Source organism: Lacerta agilis, chromosome 6 (genome assembly GCF_009819535.1).
Source record: "Lacerta agilis isolate rLacAgi1 chromosome 6, rLacAgi1.pri, whole genome shotgun sequence".
Classification (NCBI taxonomy): domain Eukaryota; kingdom Metazoa; phylum Chordata; class Lepidosauria; order Squamata; family Lacertidae; genus Lacerta; species Lacerta agilis.
Genome location: NC_046317.1, coordinates 85167109 through 85194919, shown reverse-complemented (window position 1 = coordinate 85194919; position 27811 = coordinate 85167109). Strand labels below are relative to the sequence as shown.

At 46.5% G+C, this 27811-nt stretch overlaps 1 protein-coding gene across 1 annotated transcript; it reads left to right on the top strand.

Moving 5' to 3' along the window:
• Nucleotides 1-622: 622 nt before the first annotated feature.
• On the top strand, nucleotides 623-23113 carry HRH3 (histamine receptor H3). The gene is made up of 3 exons (XM_033151034.1): nucleotides 623-1166; nucleotides 11763-11929; nucleotides 22152-23113. Exons 1-3 carry the CDS (start codon nucleotides 920-922, stop codon nucleotides 23037-23039), a joined length of 1302 nt encoding a protein of 433 aa, XP_033006925.1. The 5' UTR covers nucleotides 623-919; the 3' UTR covers nucleotides 23040-23113.
• The last annotated feature ends 4698 nt before the right edge of the window (nucleotides 23114-27811 follow it).

The following is a 27811-nucleotide window of genomic DNA, read 5'->3' as shown; positions in this document are numbered from 1 at the left end:
AAAAAACTAGCTGGCGATCGTAACGCATACCTGTAGCACTCGTTATTTTACTTTACTTCGACAGAAATTTCTCTCTCTACCACACACACAGTGTGTGTGTGTGAGAGAGAGAGAGAGAGAGAGAGAGAGAGAGAGATTTCCCTAGGAAATCTTGCAAACGTAGACCTATTGATTATTCATGCAGTCTTCGCTAATTGTCCCAAAGTAAACAGTGCTGCCTCGTTGGCTGGGCTAATTGTATTTCGACCCGTGTGTGGATTTTACAAAGCGGCGTCTTAAAGGCAGAAACAAGAAAGCGGGCGGCGAGTGAGACGAGCGGCTGCAGGTTTTTTGAGGCTGCTAGCCAATGGCTGTTCAGCATGGAGCTGTCCACAGAGGAGCTGGTGCTGCTCGGACTCTCATCCAGCTCCAGGGTTAGATGCTTGGCTCCACCTTTCGGAGGCGAACCTCCGCTTTCGCCCAGAGGCTAGCCAGACCCTTCGCACGCTGAGCGAAAACCTGCATCCCCAAAGCAGAGTTCTTCTCACTTACTCTCCCTTCGTGGTTCTGCCTCTCATGGAAATAAAAGCGCAGCAAGAAGAAAGCTGAGGCAGAGAGGAAAAGAGAAAGGACCCAGCTCCCCACCGGGGGAAAGAACTGGAGACCAAAAGACCGAAGAAACAGAATCTCTGTGTTTTATCATCTCCACGAGAGCTATTTAGGAAACGAACTGCTGGTGGGATAGGGTCGAGTCGTCTTTCGGGGTGCTGCTGAGACTTGTGGGGTGCTGGGTGTGGGTCTACAATGCAGGGGCAGTTGTCGTTGAGTCTGCCCGGCAGGAGCCAAGCTCCGGCAGCAGGTGTGCCGTCCCGCTCCCTGCTGGAGGTGGCTCGGACAGTTCCCACCTGCAGCCTGAGCCGCTGAGCCGCGTGGTGCTGAAATGGACAGCTCCTCGGTGGCTTTGCCCCTGAATGGCTCCGGGAGCCAGGAGAAGGCCGCTGGGGACCAGCTCTCCGGGCGCTTCTCCACCATGTGGACCATCGTCCTGGCCGTCCTCATGGCTTTGTTGATCGTGGCTACGGTCGTTGGCAATGCCTTGGTGATGCTGGCTTTTGTGGTGGACTCCAGTCTGAGGACGCAAAACAATTACTTCCTTCTGAACCTGGCCATCTCCGATTTCCTAGTAGGTAAAGTACCACACCTCGGCTTCACCTCTCTTCCTCCGTGGCTCATACTTTTGTGCGCTGGTCTAACCCCGTTAGGAAAAGGGATAGCGCGCGGTGAAGGTCTTGGCAGGATGCCGTTGAGAAGACGTTTAGTTTTATTCTGCCAGATCGCTTCTCAGGAGGAATTAGTGGGGAATGGGGACCTAAGGGAGACTTTCGCCTGCCCCACTCCCATTGGGGCACAATTTCAAGTTGTTAAAGATTGTTCTTAGAAAGATTAACTCGTCTGCTTATGCCTTTTAGAGCTAGGAAGTAATTTCCCCGAGCTAAAGCATTTCAAACAGCAGAGAGTCAAATGCAACTATATGTAACAACAAAAGGTGGGCAGGATTAAGAACTACTCTGGTTATCAAGCCAGTTTTATATAACTAATGTTTTCTTTCCACTGTGGAACCACTGCGTAGAAAAATGACACTTTTTCTCCCTTTCATAACTGATGTCTGCCCTGTTGCTTGGAACTAAGACAATTGCAGCATTGTTTTTGATACAAAATCCCATGAAATGACATAAAGTTAGCTTTATCTGAGATCAAGGGGACTCATTTCCAAGTAAGGGGTATCTGCTTAGGTCCAAAAACTTTGGATTCAGTGTTGCAGATCACACTTCCAAGAATATCAAATGTACCTGTATGTATGCCCAAGAACATATTAAATTTACGTTGAAAATGAATCACCATGAATACATTGGGATGGGTAAGCCACTGCCATAGAAGGGGTCCTAAGGTGTGGATTGGATTCAGAGGGGGCATGGAGGGGAACTAGGGCTCAGAGGATATGCACCACAGACCATGTAACTTCCCAATTCCCTCCCCCCTTATGCTCCAGGAAGGGTATAGCAGAAGGTCCCAGGTTGAATCCCCAGCATCACCAGGTGCTGCTGCAAAAGACTCTTGCCTGAAACCCTGGAGAGCCACTGCCGGCCAGTGTAGACAATACTGAGCTAGATGGACCATTGGTCTGACCCAGTATAAGCTGCATTATTATGTCCCTCTGTGCTGTAGAGAAGCATGCCATAAACTACTTGCTTTCATTCAGAACATCAGACTTCCAGCCATGGATGACTGGAGGCTTGTACCTGTTTTCTGTGCACACACAGCTCCTGGGCCCTGCCAGTTTTTGTGAGGATAAAGCGCAAATCACTCTGGGCTACTCCTGTTTTTCTCTAAGTGCAAAGGTTTCCCCATTCTCTACCCTTAAAACATAGGTTCCCAAGGACAGGCACACATGGGCAGCATCCAGCTTTAGAGAGATAGCTGCTTTCTCGTATAGTGGTTTACTTGGTGGATGCTGTTGACTACCTGTTACCATGGCTTCCCTTACTCAGACCTCTATCTATGTATCTATCATACTGCTCAGAACAAAATCTCAGCGGGGACTACTGTTTCTGGAGGAGCAGAGATGTTAACTTTTGTGGGCTCATTTTTTCAGGGAATGGGGGCAGGCATGGTCATCTTACAGAGAATGAAGATACCGGTAGACTGAATATATAATTCTACAGATGGCTGATGAAATTATGCAGATATCCCCGACAGTCAACCCAATATTGTGACTCATTCCTGGGGTGACTTCCAGTATTTCCAGATGTTGGTTGAGCATGTACCACTCCCCACTTTTGCCAACAAAGTGTAATACAGTATCTGTCCTCCAACAGCACTCATCCCCCCCCTTTTTTGGTCAAATCCTGGTTTTCACCTTACAGTGGCTAAGAGCAAAGGGGAATCTTTCTGTGCCATGAGGCACAGTTCCATATGGCTGTGATCATTCTCTAGATGCAAAACCTCTGAAATGCAAATTGATGGATGTGCCAGGCAGCCTGGGGGCAAGGTGGATTAAGCAAAGTGGATGTCAGTGTAGATTTCTTACTGATGCCAGACTAGGTAGGTGATGCGCCCAAATGGATTATATGCTTCCCAAAAGGGTGGACTAGTCCCTTGCCAAATGATTTGCAAGCAGAAATAAACTCTGAGATTATCCCTCCAGAACAATAAACCTAACCTCCTCTTTTTTTCTTTTTTTTCTTTTTGCATTGCGGAGTATAATGTTAACATAGGGCAGATACAAAAACAGAATTATGTTTCCACATAGCAGGAACATTATTTTTACTTCATGGAATGTCAGGACAGCTTCAAGAATTTGTCGGAATTTTCCATCCACACATGTCTATTCCTAAACCACACAAAACATTTTGCTGTGTGACTGCTGTGCACATGCAAGTATGTAATGTGCGAAAACAGCTGTTGGAGTTAGACGGCAAAGTAAATAATTGGTTTTGGCCACAACCCTGTGCAAACTCGGCTTCACAAATCCCCTTGAGGGAAAATAGGAATCAAGGGGCCATTTCAAAGTTCAGTTGCATGCTGCAGAGTGGACAGAGAGAGTCAGCAAGATTCAAACACACACACACACACACACAGAGAGAGAGAGAGAGAGAGAGAGAGAGAGAGAGAGAGAGAGAGAGAGAGATTATTTTAAGAATGTGTGTGTTAAAACAACAACCAAAATAACTATATTTACTTTCATATTTTTATCTCCTTTTTCAGGAAAACCTTTCAGGCAACTAACAGCAAAGAATAGCAAATAACAAGAGTATCTTTAAAAATGCAGGAATACAACATCAAGACAGAAATTAAAGCCGTCATCTACTAAAAGGATGATGGGAACAGAAAGCCAACATTGCAGCTGCCAAGTGCCTGTTCTTGAGAGATTATTCTACAACTTTGGGTGGCACTGTTGAAATGGCCCTACCCCTGGCCAAAACTCACCTTTCTTTCAAAGGCAGGGGTAAATTAAGAGCCTTTGATGTGGGTCTAAATTAATGGGCAGATTCAAACCAGAGCGGGTGATCCTTTAGATGTATTAATCCCATGAGAAATGTGTCTTAGGTTATATTTGATGCTACAGAATGGAAGTGAATGAAGGGTGTTTCCCCCCCTTAAATACTAGAGAGAAATGTTTTGAGCAGCCTTCCATCTAACTCTCATGTTATAAGCCATGGGAAGGCAAACTAAGGCCTGGGGGCCGGGGCCGGCCCAATCGTCTTCTAAATCCGGCACGCAGATGGTCCAGGAATCAGCGTGTTTTTACATGAGTAGAATGTGTGCTTTTATTTAAAATGCATCTCTGGGTTATTTGTGGTGCATAGGAATTATATATATATATATATATAGAGAGAGAGAGAGAGAGAGAGAGAGAGAGAGAGAGAGAGAGAGAGTGTGTGTGTGTGTGTGTGTGTGTGTGTGTGTGTGTGTCCAGCCCCCCACAGGTTCTGTGGGACAGTGGACCGGCCCCCTGCTGAAAAAGTTTGCTGACCCCTGTTATAAACCAACTGAAGTTTTGGACTTGTCTCCAAGAGCAACTCAATGAACAATGCACTGCAGTAGTCAAATGAGGGCATTTCTGGAGCATGGATTTCACCTATTATAGTGGTGTTATCAACATGCATTCCCCCTTTTTAAGCAAAAGTGTCCCCCGCTCCCTACCATTGGCATGTCTACCTAATACAAAGACAGCCCCATTTAACTGCATATAGTTTCCTATATGCTCCTGCTTTTACCTGTTTTGTTTGTTTTTAAAAGATCAATTTATGTGTACACCTTCCTTTGAAAATATCAAGCCAGCTTTGTGTTTACTGGCAGACCTGATTGTAGCAGAACTTCATCCATTACCACATCTTTGACAGGGCACTAATTTTTTCTCCACTTCGTTTTAGATAAGAAAAGCTTGTGTCCAATAGCACTGCTCTTTCTCTCCAAATCCGGTGCTACCCGAGCATTTGTTGCTCCTGAGACTGACCAGAAGTGCCTGCCTGGCAAAATGTCCTGACATACCCAGGTGATTTAGGAGCACAGGGGATTATTAATAAAAATATTGTTATCATTTCTCCTTGAAGAGTACCGTATTTTTTGCTCCATAAGACGCACTTTTTTCCTCCTAAAAAGTAAGGGGAAATATCTGTGCGTCTTATGGAGCGAATGGTGGTCCCTGGAGCTGAATTGCCCAGGGGCCAAAAGAGGATCATGCTTTTTATTTTACTAAGAGAAAAGGGGGTGTTGAAAGGACTTGAGGTTCATAGCTTGAAGGTGCTCAGTTATCTGGTATATTTCCAGGATATTCAGGTACCAGTAACCGCTGTGGCAAGCAGTGTCTTTGCACAGTTTCACCAGCTGTGCTCTTTCCTGAAGAAGGCAGACCTGGTCACAGTGACACAGGCCTGCTTGGACATGTCTAGATTAAATTAATGTAATACATTCTATATGGGGCTGCCCGTGAGAGTGTAGACAAATTTCAGCTGGTGCAAAATGCAGAGTGTTACTTGGGTTAGCCTTTGCAGAACACACTGCTTTGATTTAATGCAATTTGTATTGACCTCCAGTGCTTTTCCAGGCACAATTCAATAGACAATTGTACCTTGGAAGCCAAACGGAATCCATTCCGGAAGTCCGTTCAACTTCCAAAATGTTCAGAAACCAAGGCACAGCTTCCGATTGGCTGCAGGAAGCTCCTGAAGCCAATCGGAAGCCATGCCGGACATTCAGGTTCCAAAAGAACATTCGCAAACTGGAACACTCACTTCCGGGTTTGCAGGATTCGGAAGCCAAAACATTCGAGTGTCAAGGTGTTTGGCTTCCAAGGTATGGCTGTACCAGGTGGGGCCAGGCTCTCTGAAGGACTGTGTATGCCCTTATCAGCCTGCACACCCACTACTTCTATCATGGAGGCCTTGCTTCGTGTCCCTCTTCCTTCAGAGGCTTGTTCGGCTGGGATGACAAGGGCTAGGCAGAGGGCCACATTTGCTCTCCTGGCCTGATGATCCCCACACCTGTAAAACAGTGGAAGGGATAAGAGGCAAGAGCAGCAGCAATGAGAATTAATTTATGATGATGGAAGGGGATTTAGCAGGAGTCGTCTATGTAACTTCAGTGTATAATCTGGGCATACTTCAAGACAGTACAGTATACTCTGTGTGGGGCTCTCTTTGAAGATGGATAAGAAAATGAAGTTGGCAGTAACTCATCTTCCATCAGGGTATAAAAACACAGGCAGATTCAGTCAGTTCTTTGATGACTGCACTGGCTGTGAATTAGGCTTCAGCCTCAATCCGAAGTATTGGTTGTTAATTAAAATAATTGCTAAATAGCTTAGTCACAGCTAATTACTAAGGGATACTTTCACTCATATCAATGGCTGTTTTGGAACACAACTTCCATCAGGCCCAGGCCAACATGGCTGACGCGGTCAAGGATGATAGAAGTTGTTGTCCAAATCATTTGGAGGGCGCAACATTGTGTGTGTGTGTGTGTGTGTGTGAGAGAGAGAGAGAGAGAGAGAGAGAGAGAGAGAGAGAGAGAAAGGGAGAAAGAGAGGGGTGGAGGGAGAACTGCTATATCCTTTGCAGTCCTTACTCGGCTTGAAGTTCCCAGAGTACAGGATACACCAGAAGCCCTTTAAAGGTAATATCAAGGCAATATATTTCTGTGAATTCTATCTCAAATGTATTGCTGAATCAAGTGATTAGATATGATATGTTTTTCATCCCTGCTAGTGGGGCTTTGTAGAAGCATCTGGCTGGCTTTGGAAACAGAATATTGTTTTAGACGGCCTCTGGGTCCCATGCAGGAGGGCTCTCCAAAGTGAGAGAGAAAGAGAGAGAGAGAGAGAGAGAGAGAGAGAGAGAGAGAGAGAGAGATTCGCTTTAACAATGAACTAAAACCTTACACACTACAAATCTTTAATAAAGCAATGTTTCTTGCATAAAACCAAGGTTGTCAAGCATTTGCATATATGCTCCATTCCCCCACCCCACACCCCATTGTACTTCTTCTTAGGAACAAAGCACAGCTTCTATTCTCACTAGATCTCCAAAGGTAACAGCTTTTTAAAAAGGATTTTTTTTTTTGGTCAGCCTCAACCATAAGTTCCTTTTACTTCTAAGCTCCATGCCTGTGCCTCTGTAATGGTTGGAGACACTAATTTGACCCCCTATTGATTGGTGAATGCACTAATTATTATTGCTGCTGCTGCTGCTGCTTCTTTAATCTTATCAGCAATATGAATGATCAGCACACACCATTTATAATGGTTGTTGTTGTTGTTCAGTCGTTCAGTCGTGTCCGACTCTTCGTGACCCCATGGACCAGAGCACGCCAGGCACGCCTATCCTTCACTGCCTCTCGCAGTTTGGCCAAACTCATGTTAGTAGCTTCGAGAACACTGTCCAACCATCTCATCCTCTGTCGTCCCCTTCTCCTTTTATAATGGTAGCTCCTAAGAAAAGCTGAAAACTTGTCTTATTCTTGCTGCTGCTGCTGCTGCTGCTGCTGCCGCCGCCGCCACCGCTTTGTCAGCAAGATGAATGATCTGCACACACTATTTACTAATCTTAAAACAGTGGCTCCCAAGAAAAGCTAGGAACTTGTCTTATTAGTTTTCCTTCTGGCTTCTGTTCATCTGTATCATTGGCATGGCTCCAATCCAGCCAAAGTTAGGCATAACTGACAGTGCCCTACTGAATTTGTACACTTGAGGGTATGCTCTCAATATGTACTGGGAAGAAGCCCCACTGAACAATGTAAATCCTTGTGAAAACAATGGGACCTCACCCAGTTATGGTTAACAACTTCTTCTTCTTCTTCTTCTTCTTCTTCTTCTTCTTCTTCTTCTTCTTCTTCTTCTTCTTCTTCTTCTTCTTCTTCTCCTCCTCCTCCTCCTCCTCCTCCTCCTCCTCCTCCTCCTCCTCCTCCTCCTTCTCCTTCTCCTTCTCCTTCTTCTAACTCTCATCATTTTGGGAACACCCAGATTAGTATGTGGATTATTATCCACAGTGCCATTCGATGTTGAGTCAATGGACAGTGAGCAGAAGACAGTGGCTGTTGCAGCCTGTCCTCCTTGATGGGAGCAGATCTTTCATTAGGGGGAACGTGTACCTATCCCTATACTCTGCTCAGTGTATTGGTTAATAGATCAGCACAACAAATTGCATGATGTGAAGAATGACTGGTTCTTCTTCTTCCTTATAACATGCCCATCTGGCTGGGTTTCCCCAGCCACTCTGGGTGGCTCCCATCAGAATTAAAAGCACAATAAAACATCAAACATTAAAAACTTCCCTAAATTAATGGGCTGCCTTCAGATGTCTTCTAAAAGTCAGACAGTTGTTTATTTCCTTGACCTCTGATGGGAGGGCGTTCCACAGGGTGGGCGCCACTACCGGGAAGGCCCTCTGCCTGGTTCCCTGTAACCTCACTTCTCGCAGGGAGGGAGCCACCAGAAGGCCCTCGGAGCTGGACCTCAGTGTTTGGGTGGAATGATGGAGGTGGAGACGTTCCTTCAGGTATATCTGGATTGCAGCCCATAATCTGAAGTACTCCTTACTGCAGTATTTGCCCATGTTGGACAATAATAACTTTTGGACTCAACAGGATACATAGAATCTTATCAGCATGTAGCAAGAGTGTAATAATTTCTCTTGGAGAGATGAAATTAATAACATTCCAAAATATCAGTTACATAATTAACATTAAAAACTGGAACAAACACGGGGAATTGATACAATTTTCCTGGCAAAGCGGTTTGGCTTTTGCTTTGTTGTTAGGATCGCAACATGATTGCCTTATTAATTGATTCAGTTATAATTGGGCTTCTGACCGTACATAACTACCGATTAATTGCTCTCGTTATTTATGTATTATAAACGTTGCATTGGAATGAGTGTGTCTTGTGGCTTTTCAAATTATTTATACTATAAACTGTGAGATTGGCACAGTACATATTGTTTGTCTTGTTGACCCTTTTTAAAAGTCTAGGTGGGCTTTTTGGGATGAGGCCTATTCCCCAAACCACTTTGTACCAAGGTTGGGAAAGTAATGGCGCCTCGAGGCATGTCATGAAACGATGCTCCTGATGCTATCACCTGCAAAAGTTTTGGAGTGGTCACATTGCTTCATTTCCAATCAGTGCCTATCCCGTAACTTCCTGCTGAGTTCCTGCAACATTTTTAATTTATTTTTCTGCCTATAAGATGCCCCCATGTATAAGATGTCCCCTGTTTTGGGGGACTCCGGTTTAAGAAAATGGGGAGAGATCTATCCGTGTATAAGATGCCCCCACATTTTGGACATTATTTTTTTAGGGGAAAACCTAGTCTTATACATGGAAAAATATGGTATATCACAAATGTTCTGGTTCGTTTTTGTTCCACTTTCATTGCTCTATAGCTCTTCCTATAGCTCTATAGCTCTTCTTCGAGAGCCAGTGTGGTGTAGTGGTTAAGAGCGACAGACTCGTAATCTGGGGAACCGGGTTCGTGTCTCCGCTCCTCCACATGCAGCTGCTGGGTGACCTTGTGCTAGTCACACTTCTCTGAAGTCTCTCAGCCCCACTCACCTCACAGAGTGTTTGTTGTGGGGGAGGAAGGGAAAGGAGAATGTGAGCCGCTTTGGGACTCTTCAGGTAGTGATAAAGCGGGATATCAAAGCCAAACTTTTCTTCCAAACAGCGATAATGTGGAAATATTGGGGAAGCATCGCAGAACAAACTGAAACAGAACAAACCCACTAGTAATGCACTGTTATTGTGTCCAGAACATGTTGCAGAATACAGCTGCAATCTGGAGGTGCCCTTAACGAAAGTGATGAACAATAGGAAATCACTGTCTTCCCATTGCAGAATGGCTCTGTTCACTGTGCTGTGAAGAAAAGCAGTCAACCTGATCATGCCAGAACAGGGGTGGGGGCAGGAGTGCCAACTTGACTAAAATATTGTCGGGGGGCAGATAAGCCCAGCCCCTCATCATAGATCACATGACACGGCACATGCACACAATTTGAATACAATGTGCACCCACTTTGGGGAAGCCCAGCCCCTGGGAGTTGACTCCTGTGAGTGGAGGGTAGGTGGGCCAATTGGCATGGGTTTATAATTTTGGGGGTGCCTACTGCAAGTCTCCCTGGTAGAGGCAAAGAGGGACCCTTTGGCAAAATTAGTGAAATGACTCTACACTTCCCACCTGGCCTGGGTTCATAGCTGTCAGCCTTTCCCTTTTTTGTGGGAAATTCCCTTATTATAGCTTTGGGAAACAGCAGGGAGGGTTGACAGCTATGCCTGGGTTTATAACCAGCTTCGCAGAGCCTGAGTCTGTTCCAGTCCCATCCCTGTCCCATAGCACAGGGCTATTAACGGGCAGAAAGGCAGTGGGCAGGGGCGGGGAAGAAGAAGAAGAAGAAGAAGAAGAAGAAGAAGAAGAAGAAGAAGAAGAAGAAGAAGAAGAAGAAGAAGAAGAAGAAGAGTTTCTGTGAGGTGAGTGGGGCTGAGAGACTTCAAAGAAGTGTGACTAGCCCAAGGTCACCCAGCACCTGCATGTGGAAGAGCGGAGAAGCGAACCTGGTTCACCAGATTACCAGTCTACCACTCTTAACCACTACACCACACTTTGCAAAGAATGCACAGAATAGCCCAGCAAATGCTATACACAGTTTTTATTGCCAATCTACAAAATCTTGGGCTTATTCCCCAAAGCGAAGACTCCAAATGTATTTTTAGCTGTGCCCCCACTCACCTTCGTTTCTCGTTCTCGCTGCACTGGCACATTTCAGCGGAGATTACCGCACAGTAGTGTAGCACATGCTTTGCATTCAGATGGTCACAAATTCAATCCGCAGCATCTGGTGAAGACCGCTGCCTGAAACCCTGCAAAGTAGCTGCCTGGTCAGAGTTAGGCATTAGTAAGCTAGATAAACCAACGGTCTGGTTTGGTAAAAGGTAGCTTCCTCCTGCGTTCAGTTTGCTAATTGTTCATTAGTTCTGCCCACAAGTGAGCCAGGCAAAATAATGGGTGCCTGCATGCTGCTGTTTGCTTTCTGTGGTTCAGTCTGTGTGGAAATAATTAGAATGAGATTTAGCAGGACGTTCGCCTTTCACCCCTTCCAGCTCAATGGTTTTATGTATCGGTATTCTGTGAAACAGGAAACTACTACTGTAATCAGTAGTAGTAGTAGTAGTAGTAGTAGTAGTAGTAGTTGCTGCTGCTGCTACTATTTTTCTTCCTTAACCATCAACTCCTGCCCACAAATAGTACGACTGCACTTCTTTCTCTAAACAATCTGTGCATTTTCCCTTCTGCTGCAAATGAGCGTCTACTTTCCTAACAGCAGTTTCAGAGACGGTCAATGTTTCGTGACTGATCCATCCCAATCAACATTTGTAATATCACAGCAACTCATGGAACGGTTAAGATTATGATTGGTGAGGCAAGCAGCAGACAGTGGAAGTTGGTGTTGTACAATACATACACTTTGAGCTGTACACAGTCAGCGCCCTGTTCGTGAGGCCAGAATGCAGCAGAGGAAATGCAAAGTTGTTGTTGGTGTCCGAGAGACAATGGAGTGAACCTCTGGGGCTGAAGTGAAACTGGTGCAACAGCAGCACTGAAGTGACCTCCTCGGGGCACAAGCCCAGGCAGTGTGTATGTATGGAGGTCCTGGGCTGCCCAGGTGACACAACTCCCTTCTTGGCCTTGCTGATGTGATTCAAAGGAAACATAAAATGAACTCTCTCATTTCAGGTGCCTTTTGCATTCCACTTTACGTGCCCTACGTGCTAACTGGCAGGTGGACTTTCGGAAGAAGCTTTTGCAAGCTCTGGCTGGTGGTTGATTATCTGCTGTGCACCACGTCGGTCTTCAACATTGTGCTGATTAGCTATGACAGATTCCTCTCGGTAACAAGAGCGGTGAGTAGTGACTGTGCAAAAGAGTTGATTGTCTCTGATGGATTGCTGCTGTTTGTTTGCCTATTCCCCTCTTAAATTTTGCCCCTGATCCTCTAGCCTTATCACCTGCTTCTCTGAAATCCTGTGTAAAAGAAAAGAAAATGCAAGACTATGAAGATTTATATTTCACAGCATAGGAACCTAGGAAGCTGACTTATACTGAATCATAGAATTGTAGAGTTCCAATGGGCTTTGTGGATCATCTAGTCCAGCCATAGGCGAACTCGAGCCTCCATACATTTTGGGACTACAACTCCCATCATTCCTAGCTAACAGGACCAGTGGTCAGGGATGATGGAAGTTGTAGTCCCAAAACATATGGAGGGCTGAGTCTAGTCTGATCTAGTCTGACCCTCTGCAATGCAAGAATATGCAGCATCGAACTTGCAACCTAGGTGTAAGGACGCTTAGTGGTTGCTCATGAGTAACAGTCCAAGGCAAAGAACTTCTAAAAACTAAGTTCTTTATTGTGCAAGCTATATAGAGCAAAGCAAAGTCTCAAACGTCCTTTCTCTACTAATCAGAGTCCAGGAATGAACTCTTTCGGTTTCCCTTCCAACAGAGCAGCTTCGAAAACCTGAAGCCCCTCCTTCTCCCCCTCTTTGACCCACCACATAGCGTGAGAACCTGACCTCTATCTCTGCTTTCCCGGTGCTGTTCCGGCTCTCCGACCCCTTCTAAGCCTTTGCATTGCCTTTCTGTCTCCCCCTCTCCTTCCCCTCCTGAGGAATGTGTGGTATGCGAGCTCCCACTGGGGGAGGAGGAGGAGTAGCTCGTAAACAGCGGATGTGGGTCTCTGTACTCTAAAAACTCCTGCGATCCCGGTCGCAGTGGAAGGGAGGGGGCTCTCCTGACACTAGGCGTTATCAGCACCACGCTCTAACCACCTGAGCTATCAGGCCAATGGTCCATCTAGGTTATTACTGTCTACACTGACAGTCAGTGGCTCTCCAGAGTTTCAGGCAGGGGTCTCTCCCAGAGTTACCTGGAGATGCCAGTGATTGAACCTGGGACCTTCGGAGAGCAAAGCAGATGCTCTGCCACTGAGCTATGGCCCTTCCCATTGCTGTGTCATGCTAGAACCAAACTCACAGGCGGGGCTGGCCACTGACCAGAGGCAGCTCAGCACAAAGGAAGTTGAGGCAGCAGAGCAGGGTGGAGCACAGGGACAGATATTTAGGAAGGCAGAAGCCATTCCAAGCCAGGGTCTGAAACTGGCACCGCTAAAGAAGGTGGAAACTGCTAGGGAGTGTAGGGGCCAATATCAGGAGCAGCTGGTGCCTTTTGGAGGCATCTACAACTCCTTTAAAAGGACCTTGTGATTCTAGCCCCTTCTGACTGTAGGATAGCCAGCTCCATATAACCAACATGCTTAAGCTTACAGTAATTAATGCACAAAGGGGTTAAAACTATAGAGTAAGCTGTCGTGCCAGGCTTAGCTCATCTTAAGAGGGACTAGATAATCAAGTCTTCGTTCCCCTCAGACTACCAGAGAAGCTCAATGTGTGAGGATGTCGGAACTGGTTGTTCCAAGCTCAGACCGCATGGCTCTCACAAGCCACTCTTGAGTTCCTATAGCAATCATTAGGGATTTCCACCACTTTGTAATAAAGTCAAGTTTTACTGCTTATGCAACTTTTCTGACCGGTGTGTGGAAAAGCACATGAAACTGACCTTTGAAGCATTTGTAAGTAAACCATTTTTATCTTACCAAACGTGTGGTCTTTTCCCCATTCTGGGAGACGAGGAAAGTTTTGGAACTGACAAGGGCACATTTGAAGGTTCTAACAGCCTATATTTCCATGCTTTGCTTTGCTTTGCTGTATATTTTGTGATTTTAAATCTCTGCTGGAGTTCTCTCACCAAAGAGAATGTGGCCCAAACTTGGATCTTGGCATCCAGAAATTTTCCTTTGTATTTATACCTATTCCCCCCCCCTTGCAGTCAGAGGACATCTGTTTAAAGGACAATTGTTGCAACAGAGCAGAAAGTGTCCTGCTCACCAATGCTTGTAACTGTCTTCCCTGTTCCAAGCAGAATACCCACACCATACATTTCAAGCAAACTGGGAATTGCAGTTTGTTAAGTGTGCTGGGAACCGTAGCTCTGCGAAGACTAAATTACAGTCACCAAGATTCTTTGGGGGAGGCTATAGCTATTCAGATACTATAAATGCACTTTAAATATGTGGTGTGGGTGAGACTGTAGGAAGGATCACTTTCAGAAATATTTGCTTGATGTAGTCTGCCCACTTGTGTGCACAGAATTCTGAATTCTTGCTACCCGACATTTGATTAAAGCTAGCAGCAGCAAAACAAGTGACTGGTCAATGGTAATGATGCATAATTATCACTGTCTACACTTTTCTGCATCTCATTTCCTCCCGACCTCACTGCTTACCATTCCTGCTTCCCAACCCCATGTTTAAATATACCTACAACTCAGGACAATACACCATGGATATGATGAAATGGACTGTAGTCCATGGAAATGTAATGCCATAAACTTGCGCCGCAAGACTTTCTGCTATCTTATTACAACAGAGTAGCATAGCTACCCTTCTGGAAATGCAATAAATAATAATTAAAAGAAATGCAGCTCTGTAGTTAATATGCAAGGTTTTGTGACTGATTGTAAATGTTCGTATTCCCCACCACCACCACCACTTTTATTGGTACATGTATTTACACACACAAAAATGCAGATAGTTGGGTGGTAGAGGGGGAGAAAGGAGCACATATGAGAGTGACAAATAATGAAATTGGACTTTGTATAAATAGAACCATAGAGAAAGTCCTACCCTCTGATCATAAATCCTCCATCACGGCTGCCTTTAGTTTGATAGCCATTCTTACACTCTCTACATGCTATCTTCCTGTTTTCAAAATTTTCAGCACAGTCATGAGGACTAGAAAGTTACTCTTAAAACTCCCAAAAGCTAGCACTAGCAGTATTACCAGAGGAAGAGAACCGGATTTTGCGCAAGAACCCAGATTCAATCCTTTTGCTGCAGAAAAACCTTCCAATGGCAATGATAGCTAAGTGGGTAGGTAGCATGTCAAAATAAAACTAAAAAGAAGAAGAAGGAAAAGAGGAGAAAGGTGTAGCTGAAACATTTCTTTGTAATAGGTTATCAGAGCTACGGTGGAGCAAAAGACGATGGAAGATTTAAAATACTAAAAATGGCATTTGCGAAGGATTGCTGTGTCCATGTTGCCAACTCAGTTTTCCCACCAGGTGACAAGCAGAGATAAACAACATATAAAACTAGGAGCTACGCACAGCGGCAGAGCAAGCCGGTCAGCCGCTCTGCGCCCAGGGGCAGGGCCAGCCGCCCATGTGGCAAGGCCAGCCGGGGCAGGGTGCTCTGCGGGGCCTGCCTCCTCCCACTCAGCTGGGGGAAGCGGTGGGCAGACTATTTGAGACAGAAGAGACGCGTGGCATGCTGCAGGCCCTGCGGTGAGTGCCGCCTGGCATTTTGTCACACCCCCCCCAGTGGTGACACACAGGGCAGATTGCCTCCATCGCGCCCCCCTTCCTCAGCCCCTGGCTACGCAGCCGTGAAATATGTGATCATCTGCCTGCCTTTCACTGGTTGTTATTGTTATGGTTGCATGCCATCCCAATCTCCGAGCAGCGTGAGATCCCAGGGGTTTCCAGGCGCTTTCCCAGGTTTTGGTTTCCTTGGAATGAGGGACAATGGAGACTGTGGTCTTTTTAGGATATGTGGTTTATTTACACACATATACATTCAACCTGAGCCTACGATGGAGGGGTTCACAGCGTCAACACCCCAGGAGCACTTTGTTTCTCCCATAGCTGCAGCCTTGGATACAAACAGAAATCATACATTACTCCATCTCTCTCTAGTTTTCTGCTTTGCCTCTATGTAGCTCACATCACTGCAATTGTCTGCCCTGACTGTGGAGGGAGGGGCGTCCCCATCCATTTGCCGTCTCACACAGAACCCCTAAATCCCCCATCACCTCACCAGGAGCTGTCTTGGCTATTCTGGGAATTAGAAGTCTTGCTGGATCCAGGGATTAGAGGGATCTGGCATACAGTTTAACACCCCAAACTCATATCATCATTCCATGTTATGATATGCTTCTCTGGGCTAATTAGAAATTCTAGGCAGTTGGTTAGGCTGAGAAAGTGTGCTTTAGCCCATGAACGAAAATGTGTGCGGTTCAGATTTGGGTTTCCTCCATCCAAGGCTGGCATTTCAATCACTGCACCCCATTGGCAAATCAGACCATTGGTCTATCTATTGTCCCTACACTAACCTTCAGCAGCTCTCCAGGCTTTCAAGCAGGGAATCCTTCCCAGTCGTACCTGGAGACATCGGGGATTGAACCTGGGACCTTCTGCTTGTGAAGCAATTGCTCTTCCACAGAGCTATCACCCTTCTTCCCCTAAATGCCAGTTCAGGTACTGTATTATGCTGAGGCAAACCTTCAAGTGTTGCCTAACAGGTCCAGTCAATCAGGGCATACTTATATATGACATGTTTACAGACATGTATTTGTATTAGGGAAAACTACTCCTGACTTTAATTAGCTTTGCATCTAGAATGCAGGCTTATTAAACATGCAAATTGCTTCATCCAGGGATTAGGAAGGTGATCAGTATCAGGGCTGCAGCGAGCACAGAGGAGAAATTTAACCATCTTATGGTTCTAGACAAAAACATTCATGCCACGCTAGCATTTGCACTGAGAATAAATCCCTGCACCGGTGCCAAGTCAGGACAGAGCCCATCCTCATTTTCCTGCACACTCAGGAACTTGGGGAGTTGCCTTGTAGTGAGTTAAACCATTGGCCCATCCAGTTTAATATTGTTGGCACTGACTGGGAGAAACTCTCCAGGGTTTCTGGCAAGGGACATTCCCTTAGAGAGCTCAGTCAGTAGAACACGAGACTCTTAATCCCAGGGCCGCGGGTTCAAGCGCCTCATTGGGTGAAGATTCCTGCATTGCAGGGGGTTGGGCTAGATGATCCTCGTGTCCGACTCTTCGTGACCCCATGGACCAGAGCACGCCAGGCACGCCTATCCTCCACTGCCTCCCGCAGTTTGGCCAAACTCATGTTAGCAGCTTCGAGAACACTGTCCAACCATCTCATCCTCTGTCGTCCCCTTCTCCTTGTGCCCTCCATCTTTCGCAACATCAGGGTCTTTTCTAGGGAGTCTTCTCTTCTCATGAGGTGGCCAAAGTACTGGAGCCTCAACTTCAGGATCTGTCCTTCTAGTGAACACTCAGGGCTGATTTCTTTGAGAATGGATAATTTTGATCTTCTTGCAGTCCATGGGACTCTCAAGAGTCTCCTCCAGCACCATAATTCAAAAGCATCAATTCTTCGGCGATCAGCCTTCTTTATGGTCCAGCTCTCACTTCCGTACATTACTACTGGGAAAACCATAGCTGTAACTATACGGACCTTTGTCGGCAAGGTGATGTCTTTGCTTTTTAAGATGCTGTCTAGGTTTGTCATTGCTTTTCTCCCAAGAAGCAGGCGTCTTCTAATTTCGTGACTGCTGTCACCATCCGCAGTGATCATGGATCCCAAGAAAGTGAAATCTCTCACTGCCTCCATTTCTTCCCCTTCTATTTGCCAGGAGGTGATGGGACCAGTGGCCATGATCTTAGTTTTTTTGATGTTGAGCTTCAGACCATATTTTTCACCCTCATTAAAAGGTTCTTTAATTCCTCCTCACTTTCTGCCATCAAGGTAGTATCATCAGCATATCTGAGGTTGTTGATATTTTTCCGGCAATCTTAATTCCGGTTTGGGATTCATCCAGCCCAGCCTTTCGCATGATGAATTCTGCATATAAGTTAAATAAGCAGGGAGACAATATACAGCCTTGTCGTACTCCTTCCCCAATTTTGAACCACTCAGTTGTTCCATGGCCCCTTACAACTATAAAATTCAATGATTCTATCTGGAGATGTGGAGGGTAGAATCTGGGGCCCTCTGCATGCAAGACAGGTGCTCTATCACATACCCCCAAAGTGTCCTGTTTTAAGTGAAAACAGAATAAAAAATAATCCTTCCAGTAGCACCTTAGAGACAACTAAGTTTGTTCTTGGTATGAGCTTTCGTGTGTGTGTGTGTGTGTGTGTGTGTGTGTGTGTGTGTGTCCACGAAAACTCATACCAAGAACAAACTTAGTTGGTCTCTAAGGTGCTATTGGAAGGAATTTGTTTAATTTTTTATTATGTTTTGACTATGGCACACCAACATGGCTACCTACCTGTAACTGTTTTAAGTGAGACATGCTGAATCACAGAAGCCTCTTTGGATCCCGGAAGGTCACATTTTGGGGGCCCGGTGCTCTGGCACGTGTCCAGAGCACTGAAACAAAAGATGCTCACTCTGGCGCAAGTCATCAGGGTCAGGTCAGAGTGCTGAGACATTAGGGCCATGGTGCGATCCTGCTGATGACTGCCGGAGCACTATACCGGAAGCCGCGCCCCTCTTGGCACCCCAATTTTGGGGTGATGAAAACGAGGCTACAGCGCCTCCCTTCACACAAAAATCCACTCTATTCTTCTCCTGCCCAGGTTCTATCAGCCAAAATAGATGCCATTTTTAAGTTGCTAGCCTAGTGGAAGGAAGCATTCGCTTTTTAAATGCCCATCTTAATCCATTAGTGCCTGGTTGTCTAAGGCCAAAGAAATCACTTCCATTACCCCAAGTCCCCCCCTACCTTTCTCTCATCCCCTTTCATTGCTGCTCACAGCAGTAAGTCTGGGGGAAAGCAGATAGATAAAGCTGGCCATTAACATAAGTAGATAATCTGCACGTAGCAGTCACGCTTTTAAGAGGAAAGTTCAGTGGGAAACATCAGCAGATGCACTTAAAAGAAACGTCTGTTTCTTTTGTTTGCCTTAGGTCACATAACACAAGTGAAAATTGTGTGTTAGTGTTATGCAGCAAAAAGAATTATGGTGGGTGGAATTCAACATTGTGCCAGCTGGAAGGGTCCCTCCTCGCCTTCCGTCCCTTGTCCCACCTGGTGTTCCGGGGGTTCTCCCAACACACACAGAGAGCCAATTTCAGGGGGCATGGGGAGGAAGTGAGAGAGGGCTTTCGCCAATGGAGTTCACTAGGTAAATACCACCCAGAGAGTCCTATGGAACCTTAAAAACAAACATTATGTATTATGTTGAAAGCTTTTGTGGATTTCAGTTCTCTTAATCAGATGCATGATGTGTTATCCTGAGCTGCAGATATATATGTGGAATGCACTCCCTGCTGAAATGCAAGAGACCGCCATCTGTACTGGCATTCTGTGGGCTTTTGAAAACACACCTGTTTACACAGGCGTTCCCTTGATCTATACACCTGACTCCTCTGTTTTAATTGCTGTGCTATTTTCATAGGGTTGTTTTAGTGTACATTTTTAATTATGGGTGTTTATGCCAACATAAACAGGGACCCAGGTGGCACTGTGGGTTAAACCACAGAGCCTAGGGCTTGCTGATCAGAAGGTCGGCGGTTCGAATCCCCATGACGGGGTGAGCTCCCGTTGCTCGGTCCCAGCTCCTGCCCACCTAGCAGTTTGAAAGCACATCAAAGTGCAAGTAGATAAATAGGGACCGCTCCAGCGGGAAGGTAAACGGCGTTTCCATGTGCTGCTCTGGTTCGCCAGAAGCGGCTTTGTTATGCTGGCCACATGACCTGGAAGCTGTCTGCAGACAAACGCCAGCTCCCTCGGCCTATAGAGCGAGATGAGCGCCACAACCCCAGAGTCGGACACGACTGGACCTGATGGTCAAGGGTCCCTTTACCTTTATGCCAACATAACTCCCTCATCCTGGCTCAACCAGGGCTGTGCTGCTAGAATTTAAGCCAATGGAATTCACACCCTTGTAAGTCCCCCCCAAAAGGGGTGTTTCGGGGGCAATCCGGTGGCAAGACAGGGCAGCAAAACCAAGCATTTCCTTATTTTTACCTGCACAATCTCTTTGGGGACCTGTGATGGATCATCATGCCCCAGGATAAACTCAAATGGCTGCACTGATATTAATTTCATTTAGCACGATGCATTTCAGCACATGAGTTAATGAACAAATTGATGGAGCGTCAAAAGAAGAACAACACCCCACCTTCAAATATTAATAAATGATATGTAGCAGGTTGAGAGACTAAAAGCCTCTTTATGCTTTTCACACTAATGATATAACTAGCATTGCTTTTATGCAAATGCATTGATCATTTCTTTTTCTTTTTTTAAGTACAGAACATGCTCCAGAAATTCTGAGATTACTGCATAGCAGACTAAAACAGCTCTTCTTTTAAGCCATTTGTTCTGTCCAGTTTTGTTGTTCAGTCGTTCAGTCGTGTCCGACTCTTCATGACCCCATGGACCAGAGCACGCCAGGCATGCCTATCCTTCACTGCCTCCCGTAGTTTGGCCAAACTCATGTTAGTAGCTTCGAGAACACTGTCCAACCATCTCATCCTCTGTCGTCCCCTTCTCCTTCTGCCCTCCATCTTTCCCAACATCAGGGTCTTTTCCAGGGAGTCTTCTCTTCTCATGAGGTGGCCAAAGTACTGGAGCCTCAACTTCAGGATCTGTCCTTCTAGTGAGCACTCAGGGCCGATTTCCTTGAGAATGGATAGGTTTGATCTTCTTGCAGTCCATGGGACTCTCAAGAGTCTCCTCCAGCACCATAATTCAAAAGCATCAATTCTTCGGCGATCAGCCTTCTTGATGGTCCAGCTCTCACTTCCGTACATTACTACTGGGAAAACCATAGCTTTAACTATGCAAACCTCCAGTGCTAATACGCCCCAACTGCTCTTTATGGGTTTACACTCCCTCTGAAGGAGTGGGTATGTAGCTTGGAGGGAACCTCTGGATCCTTTGCTGTCGGTTGCGGTTCAGGTAGCCTCAGTAGGGCAGAGTGCCTTCAATCACCTACAGCTGCTGGCCCAGCTGCACCCCCCATCTGGGCAGGGATAGCCTAATTTCTGTCATCTATGCTCTGGTAACCTCTAGCTTAGATTAGGTAAAGGTAAAGTGACCCCTGACCATTAGGTCCAGTTGCGGATGACTCTGGGGTTGCGGTGCTCATCTCACTTTATTGGCTGAGGGAGCAGGCATACAACTTCCGGGTCATGTGGCCAGCATGACTAAGCCGCTTCTGGCGAACCAGAGCAGTGCACAGAAACGCCGTTTACCTTCCCGCCAGAACGATACCTATTTATCTACTTGCACTTTGACGTGCTTTCAAACTGCTAGGTGGGCAGGAGCAGAAACCGAGCAACGGGAGCTCACCCCGTCGTGGGGATTCGAACTGCCGACTTTCTGATCAGCAAGCCCTAGGCTCTGTGGTTTAACCCACAGTGCCACCCACGTCCCATTAGATTACTTAGATTACTGCACCACAATAAATGTGGGGCTGCCTGTGAATACAGTTCAGAAACTTCAGCTGGTGCAGAATTCAGCAGCCAGCTTGCTCACCAGGGCAAGATGATTTGAGCAGATTACACTGATCCTGGCCCAAATGCACTGGCTGCCAATTAGATTACGGGCCCAATTCAAAGTGCTGGTTTTGAACTATAAAGCCTTAAACAGCACAGGACTGCAATAACTCAAAGACCATATGAACCAACCTGGACCCTGCAATCATCATATGACACCGTTCTTCATGTCCTTCATTTACTTCTCCTTCTTTCAGAATTTTAAACGGCTGACCTGAAATTTCTCAGAAAAGTTTTCTGATATTGTCGAAGCCCCTCCCAATACAATGCCTGTGGGGTGCAATGATACCCTTGAGCTCTTCTGTTGTTGCCCCCAAAAGCCTGTCAGCCACCCGACTCACTGCCCCATTAACCATGAGATGAAAAAGTTACCCTTTTCTCCCTTGAGAAGTACATATTGCTGAAGGAGGAAGTTGGAAGAGAGACACTCTGTCCCACTTCCTCTTTTGGCTCTATGCGCTTTTCAAGGTTCGGACTCCTTCTACTGGTTCTGACTTTTATACAGATCACTTGGGAAAGTGAAGTGTGTGCCTGCTTGCTTCCTCTTGCTGTGCCTTGGGTGGGGCTGGTCCAGGAGAGACGGGCGAGAAGTGGTACCCACAGCACTTGCTCAAATATCCAAGTGCGCCCATGGGCCTAAAAAGGTTGGTAATCTAAAGAAAAAACAACTCCATGTTCTCCCTTTACAGGTGTCCTACAGAGCTCAGCAAGGGGACACCAAGCAAGCCGTGTTCAAGATGGCGATGGTGTGGGTCTTAGCCTTCCTGCTCTATGGACCTGCAATTATTAGCTGGGAGTACATATCCGGCCGAAGCATCATACCCGACGGGGAATGCTATGCTGAGTTTTTCTACAACTGGTATTTCCTCATCACGGCCTCCACGATCGAGTTTTTCACCCCATTCATCAGTGTCGCCTTTTTCAACTTGAGCATTTACCTGAACATCCAGAGGCGCACCAAAGCCCGCTTGGATGTGGTGCATGAGGCTCAGAACCAGAACTTTGTGGAGGAGATCGAAATGAGCCCTGAAGCCAAGCTCTCCATGAAATGCTGCAAGTGGGAGCAGAGAGACCTGGCGGAAACTCTGGGTGTCCCAAAATGGGACGCCCAAGAAGAAAGCAGCAAAGAGAGTACGAATGTCAAGAATTCGAGCATAGAGAGCTCTGGGTTTACCGGCAGCAAAGCAAAGCTTTTCATCAAAAAGAACTACAAACACTCAGCATCTACTCTTTCTCTAGAGAAACGGATGAAGGTGGCTTCCCAGAACATGAGCCAGCGTTTTAGGCTCACCAGAGACAAGAAAGTAGCCAAGTCTCTGGCCGTTATAGTGGGGATTTTTGGACTCTGCTGGGCACCGTACACTCTTCTCATGATTATCCGAGCTGCGTGTCACGGTCACTGTGTCCCCGAGTACTGGTATGAGACCTCCTTCTGGCTTCTGTGGGTCAATTCTGCCATCAACCCTGTCCTTTACCCCCTCTGCCACCACAGCTTCCGGAGAGCTTTTGTTAAACTCTTGTGCCCCAAGAAACTCAAGATCCAGCCTCACAGTTCCCTCCAGAAATGCTGGAAGTAACCAGTTTCAATCCATTGTAGGCTAGAAAGGATACTTTCTGCCATATTGCTCTGCAGGAGTTTGCTTCTTTTGAGAGGTGTTGCTTTTGAGAGGTGTTGAGCTGCTGTCCGGGGCTAGGAACCCTGTAGGACAGAGGTGGGTAACCTGCGGCACCTAAGGACGGGGAGGAAATTTTATTCCGGTTACATTTAAAGGCAAACCTAATTCACACTTTCCAAAGCAATAGGAGAACTGAAACACAGCCATCATTTGAAAATCAGTTCTGCAAATTACAGTTTTCTGGTCAAGTCACATGTGTGTGGGGGGGACCCTGCATATACAAGGGGAAAATGTGGTGAAAATGTGGTGAAATGCACGAGTGAAAATAGCATAGAAACATGCATTATATTAAGGGAAACTGATTTGCAAAAATATGTCTATTGGGCAAAAATTCATACAAAGATACATTGAGTAGAAGAAATTCATGCTAAAATGCTGATAACTTTTCATTAAGATTTTTTTTTTTAAAGAAACAATTCACAGGTTGCTGCAAAATTGTGGAAAACTGAATTTAAGGTTGGGGGAATGAGAAGAAGAAGAAGAGTTTGGATTTGATATCCCGCTTTTCACTACCCGAAGGAGAAATTGAGGGAACTGAAACGGACAGGTCCATTCATCCTAGTGGCACTCCAGATGTTGTTGGATTACAGCGCATAGGAACATAGGAAGTTGCCTTACACCAGGCACGTCCAACAGGTAGATCGTGATCAACATTTTTGCCCTGCACCCCAAAAAGCTCAACTACTTAGACCTGAACCCCTTAAAAATGGGCCTTCCTCCTCCCTAAAAAAAGCTGAACAACCTGAACCCCCCAAAAGGGGGGTAGATCACTGGCAGTTTTTAACTCTGTGAGTAGATCTCAGTGTCTTGGGAGTTGGCCACCCCTGCCTTACACAAAGTCAAAATATTGGTGCAAATAGCTCCGTATCTACTGCACTCCTGAGCTTCTGGTAGCACTGTCTCCCTGCTATACCTGGGGGTTGAACTTGGGATCCTGTGCCTGTAAAGCATGGAAGATGCCACTGAGCTGTTCTCCTCCCCTTTCTGGCTAATCAAGTATTTGAATCTTAGCTTTGCCCAACCTGACTGGCACTAGCCTTGTCTTTTGTATGTGCCCAGGAAGTTGAGTCTAACTCCAGCACAGATGAGGGGCAGCCTCGTCCACTAAACCATGTATATGGTAAAGGGACCCCTGACCATTAGGTCCAGTTGCAGACGACTCTGGGGTTGCGGCGCTCATCTCACTTTACTGGCCGAGGGAGCTGGCGTACAGCTTCCGGGTCATGTGGCCAGCATGACAAGCCGCTTCTAGCGAACCAGAGCAGCGCACGGAAACACCGTTTACCTTCCCACTGGAGTGGTACCTATTTATCTACTTGCACTTTGACGTGCTTTCGAACTGCTAGGTTGGCAGGAGCTGGGACCAAGCAACGGGAACTCACCCCGTTGCAGGGATTTGAACCACCAACCTTCTGATCAGCAACCCCTAGGCTCTGTGGTTTAACCCACAGCACCATTCTCCAGGCAGAGGCTTCATTGCAAAAAGGCTTATGAAAGGCGACAAGCGAAACATGATTTGAAACCGTTTAAATCAGCCGTGTCATATTCCTAATACAGGGACATCGCGCAAACAGCAAACAACCCAAGATAAGCTAAACATACAGTAGCCGGACCACAGGCAGATTTCTGTAGCCCTAGGAGCCAACACCTAGGAGCCGAGCTGAATCTCTTAGGCTGGCCCTACCTTCAGGAGCATTTTGCCACTGCAGCATGAACCAGACAAGAAGCAGACCTATCATGTGTGGTGCAGTACTTGCTGGACCACACCGCTTCAGACAACACAGGGGAAAATCATGTTTGAATGCTTCTCCACCCCCATAAACAAAACTCCAAGGCAGTGATGGTTTAGCCCTCTTGCTGCTGATTACTTTCTCCCAATTGCTTCTCCATCCGCCCTCTTTAGGGTTCCAGACCCATGTTTGAAAAAGGAGCCACAGGAAATAAGGGGCTTGCTTGCCTTATTTTTGTTTGTTTTGCATTGCAAAAAAGGGGGGGGGGAATTTGCACATACATAAAATCTAAAGAAAAAGTATAGGCCACGTTTTCATTTTAAAAAAAACACGGCAGCATGCAGCATGCAAAATCACAATAACGTCCATAAAAATATCAATGAAAATTGGTTGGGAAAAGGAAATTTGTGTTTCAAAGGCCTTTATGATTAAACCAGGGGAGATTTCCACAGGGAGTTCACCACACTAAAGGTTCACTCAGAAGACTGACTCAATCTTTTGAGAAGCCTTTAAAAACAAAAAACCCCACTACCAAATGGTTATTTAAAATGTGAAATATTGCGTAACCGCCATGTTAAAGATTTCCAAAGAAGCGCCCACATTTTGGCCTTCTAAACTGTCCTGAAAGTTCAAGATACATAGGAAAAAAAGAAAATCTGTATGAATTTTCTTTTAATAAGGGGCTAATATGAGTCTTCAATAAAGATAATAACACTTAGCATGTGTTTTCATATTAGTGTTAAAAGCATTTCACAGACATTAGTTCAGGCATCATTACAACAACCCTGGAAGATAGTCAAAACAAAATAAAAAAAATAAAAAAATCCTTCCAGTAGCACCTTAGAGACCAACTGAGTTTGTTCTTGGTATGAGCTTTCGTGTGCATGCACACTGGAAGATAGGCAAGTTTTATTATCCCTGCAGGTGGCAAAGCCCCCATTTTTGCACATGGGACGATGTGGACTGAAGTTGAAAGTTCACAACTCCAGCCCTTAGTCATCCTGTTAACACTGTGTGCAAGTTTTCAAACTGGGCCGGTTCTGAAAGCAACGTTCTTTGCTAAGCACATCAATACTGAAGGATAAAAGAGAGGTGTTTTTCCTTCTGTATGCCAGCCTAAGAATTTTGTTGCATGGCCTGCTTCTTACACATGAATGGGAAAGGAGCACGAACGAAAGAGCACCAATTACAGATTCATGATACTTACCGTCTGGGGTGGGGGAAATGACAGTTCTCATTTGTCAACATTAATAAGCGTTTTCCCAATCTCCGGGTGCATTTTCACTCTGGCAAGTCTGCTTTGATCAGCGGCAACTGTGAGCTTGTTTCCGTAATGGTTACATTTCAAAGCAGACGTTTTTCACAAAGGAGGAGCAGGGACAGAGAAAGGAGGATAGGAAACTGCTTGATTTCAGGTTGGACCACTGGCCCATCTAGTGACTCTGCAGGGTTTCAGGCAGGGGAGATTCCCAGACCTACAGTGGAAACACCAGAGAGTGGATTTGGTTCCTGCTGTATAGAAGGAGTTTGCCTATGAAATGCCACAGGTATAGGCAAATTCTGGCCCTCCAGATGTCTGGGACTACAATTCCCATCATCCCTAGCTAACAGGACCAGTGGCCAGGGATGATGGGAATTGTAGTCCCAAACATCTGGAGGGCCGGAGTTTGCCTATGCCTGCTCTACCACTTAGCTATGTGGCCTTGCAACAGCATCGTCCAGAGGCCCTTGCAGAATATTGTGGCAAAGAAGGGGTGGAAGAGGAGAAAGTAAGAGTCCCTGTCCTCCTTCGACACCCTATGTGCCTTTCTCACTCATCAGAGCAGTGGAAACTGGCATAACCCAGGCCCAATCTGCGCTGTACATTTAACACTGTATCGTGCCATTTTAAAGTCCATGGCTTCCCCCAGTGGCAGAGCTTCATGCTCCGACACTGGGGGGGCAGAAAGCAGGCGGGGGCGGGGCTGGGGCGCACGCAGGGGGCGTGGCACGATGCCCACAGGGGCGTAGCGGGCATCCTGGAGCATGGCACGCCACCTGCAGGGGCGTGGTGGGCATCCTGGGGACGTGGTGCCCAGTGCGGGCAGGGCAGTCTTGATGGCACCCCACCGGGATTGCACTACTGGGGGCGGTGCACTCCCCCCGCACTCCTCTTCCTCCGCCTCTGGCTTCCCCCAAAGAATCCTGGGAAATGTTGTTTGCCAAGGGTGCTGAGAGTATCTAGGAGATCCCCATTCCCCTCACAGTGGCAGAGCTACCATTCCAAGGCTGGTTTAACAAGCAAGAAACTCTGGGAATGGTAGCTCCCTGAGGAGGTTGGGGGGGGGGTCTCCTAACAACTCTCAGCACCCTTAGCAAGAGACAGTCCCCGGGAATCTTTGGAAGAAGCCACGGCTGTTTGAAATGGTACAGCACTGCTTTAAATGTATAGTCCAGATGGGGACCCAGACTCATCTGATAGCAAAGACTAGGAGGAGGTGGTTGCAGTGGAATGAGGGTTGCCTGACAAATAGGATCCCAGCTCTGCTTCCTGGGGTTGAATTGATCTGCAGCAGCTCAAGGGTGAGCTTATCCATGGGGCTGAGCTGAAGCAAAAACATCACTGGCAATGCAATATACTGAGTCACTTCTCCCACCATCCCACAGCACGCCAGTCAAGGTCTGTTGCTCAGACCAGGCCGGCTGATACTGTGAGGAAATGATCTAATACTATTTGCATCAATTCAGATAGCCCAATTTCCCCCTTGAATGTGGGCGTTTGCAACCACCCGATTGGCATCCGTCTGTCTCGGGAGACAATGGAGGAGTGCGCCTTTCGGGGTGAGGTCAAGCTGTTGGAAGGCTGCAGCACCTGCTGTGGCTGCAGAGACTGATGCAGGAGAGACATGTTTTGTTGCAGCTGGGGCAGAGGAAGGCATCCGGTTGTGCTGCTGCAGATGCACC

What these genes read in the sequence shown, in the direction of transcription:
- HRH3 (XM_033151034.1), top strand. Translation starts at nt 920, where the DNA reads ATGGACAGCTCCTCGGTGGCTTTGCCCCTGAATGGCTCCGGGAGCCAG. An exon ending in CATCTCCGATTTCCTAGTAG is followed by an intron (nt 1,167 to 11,762) that starts GTAAAGTACCAC and finishes CTCTCATTTCAG; the next exon opens with GTGCCTTTTGCATTCCACTT. An exon ending in TCCTCTCGGTAACAAGAGCG is followed by an intron (nt 11,930 to 22,151) that starts GTGAGTAGTGAC and finishes CTCCCTTTACAG; the next exon opens with GTGTCCTACAGAGCTCAGCA.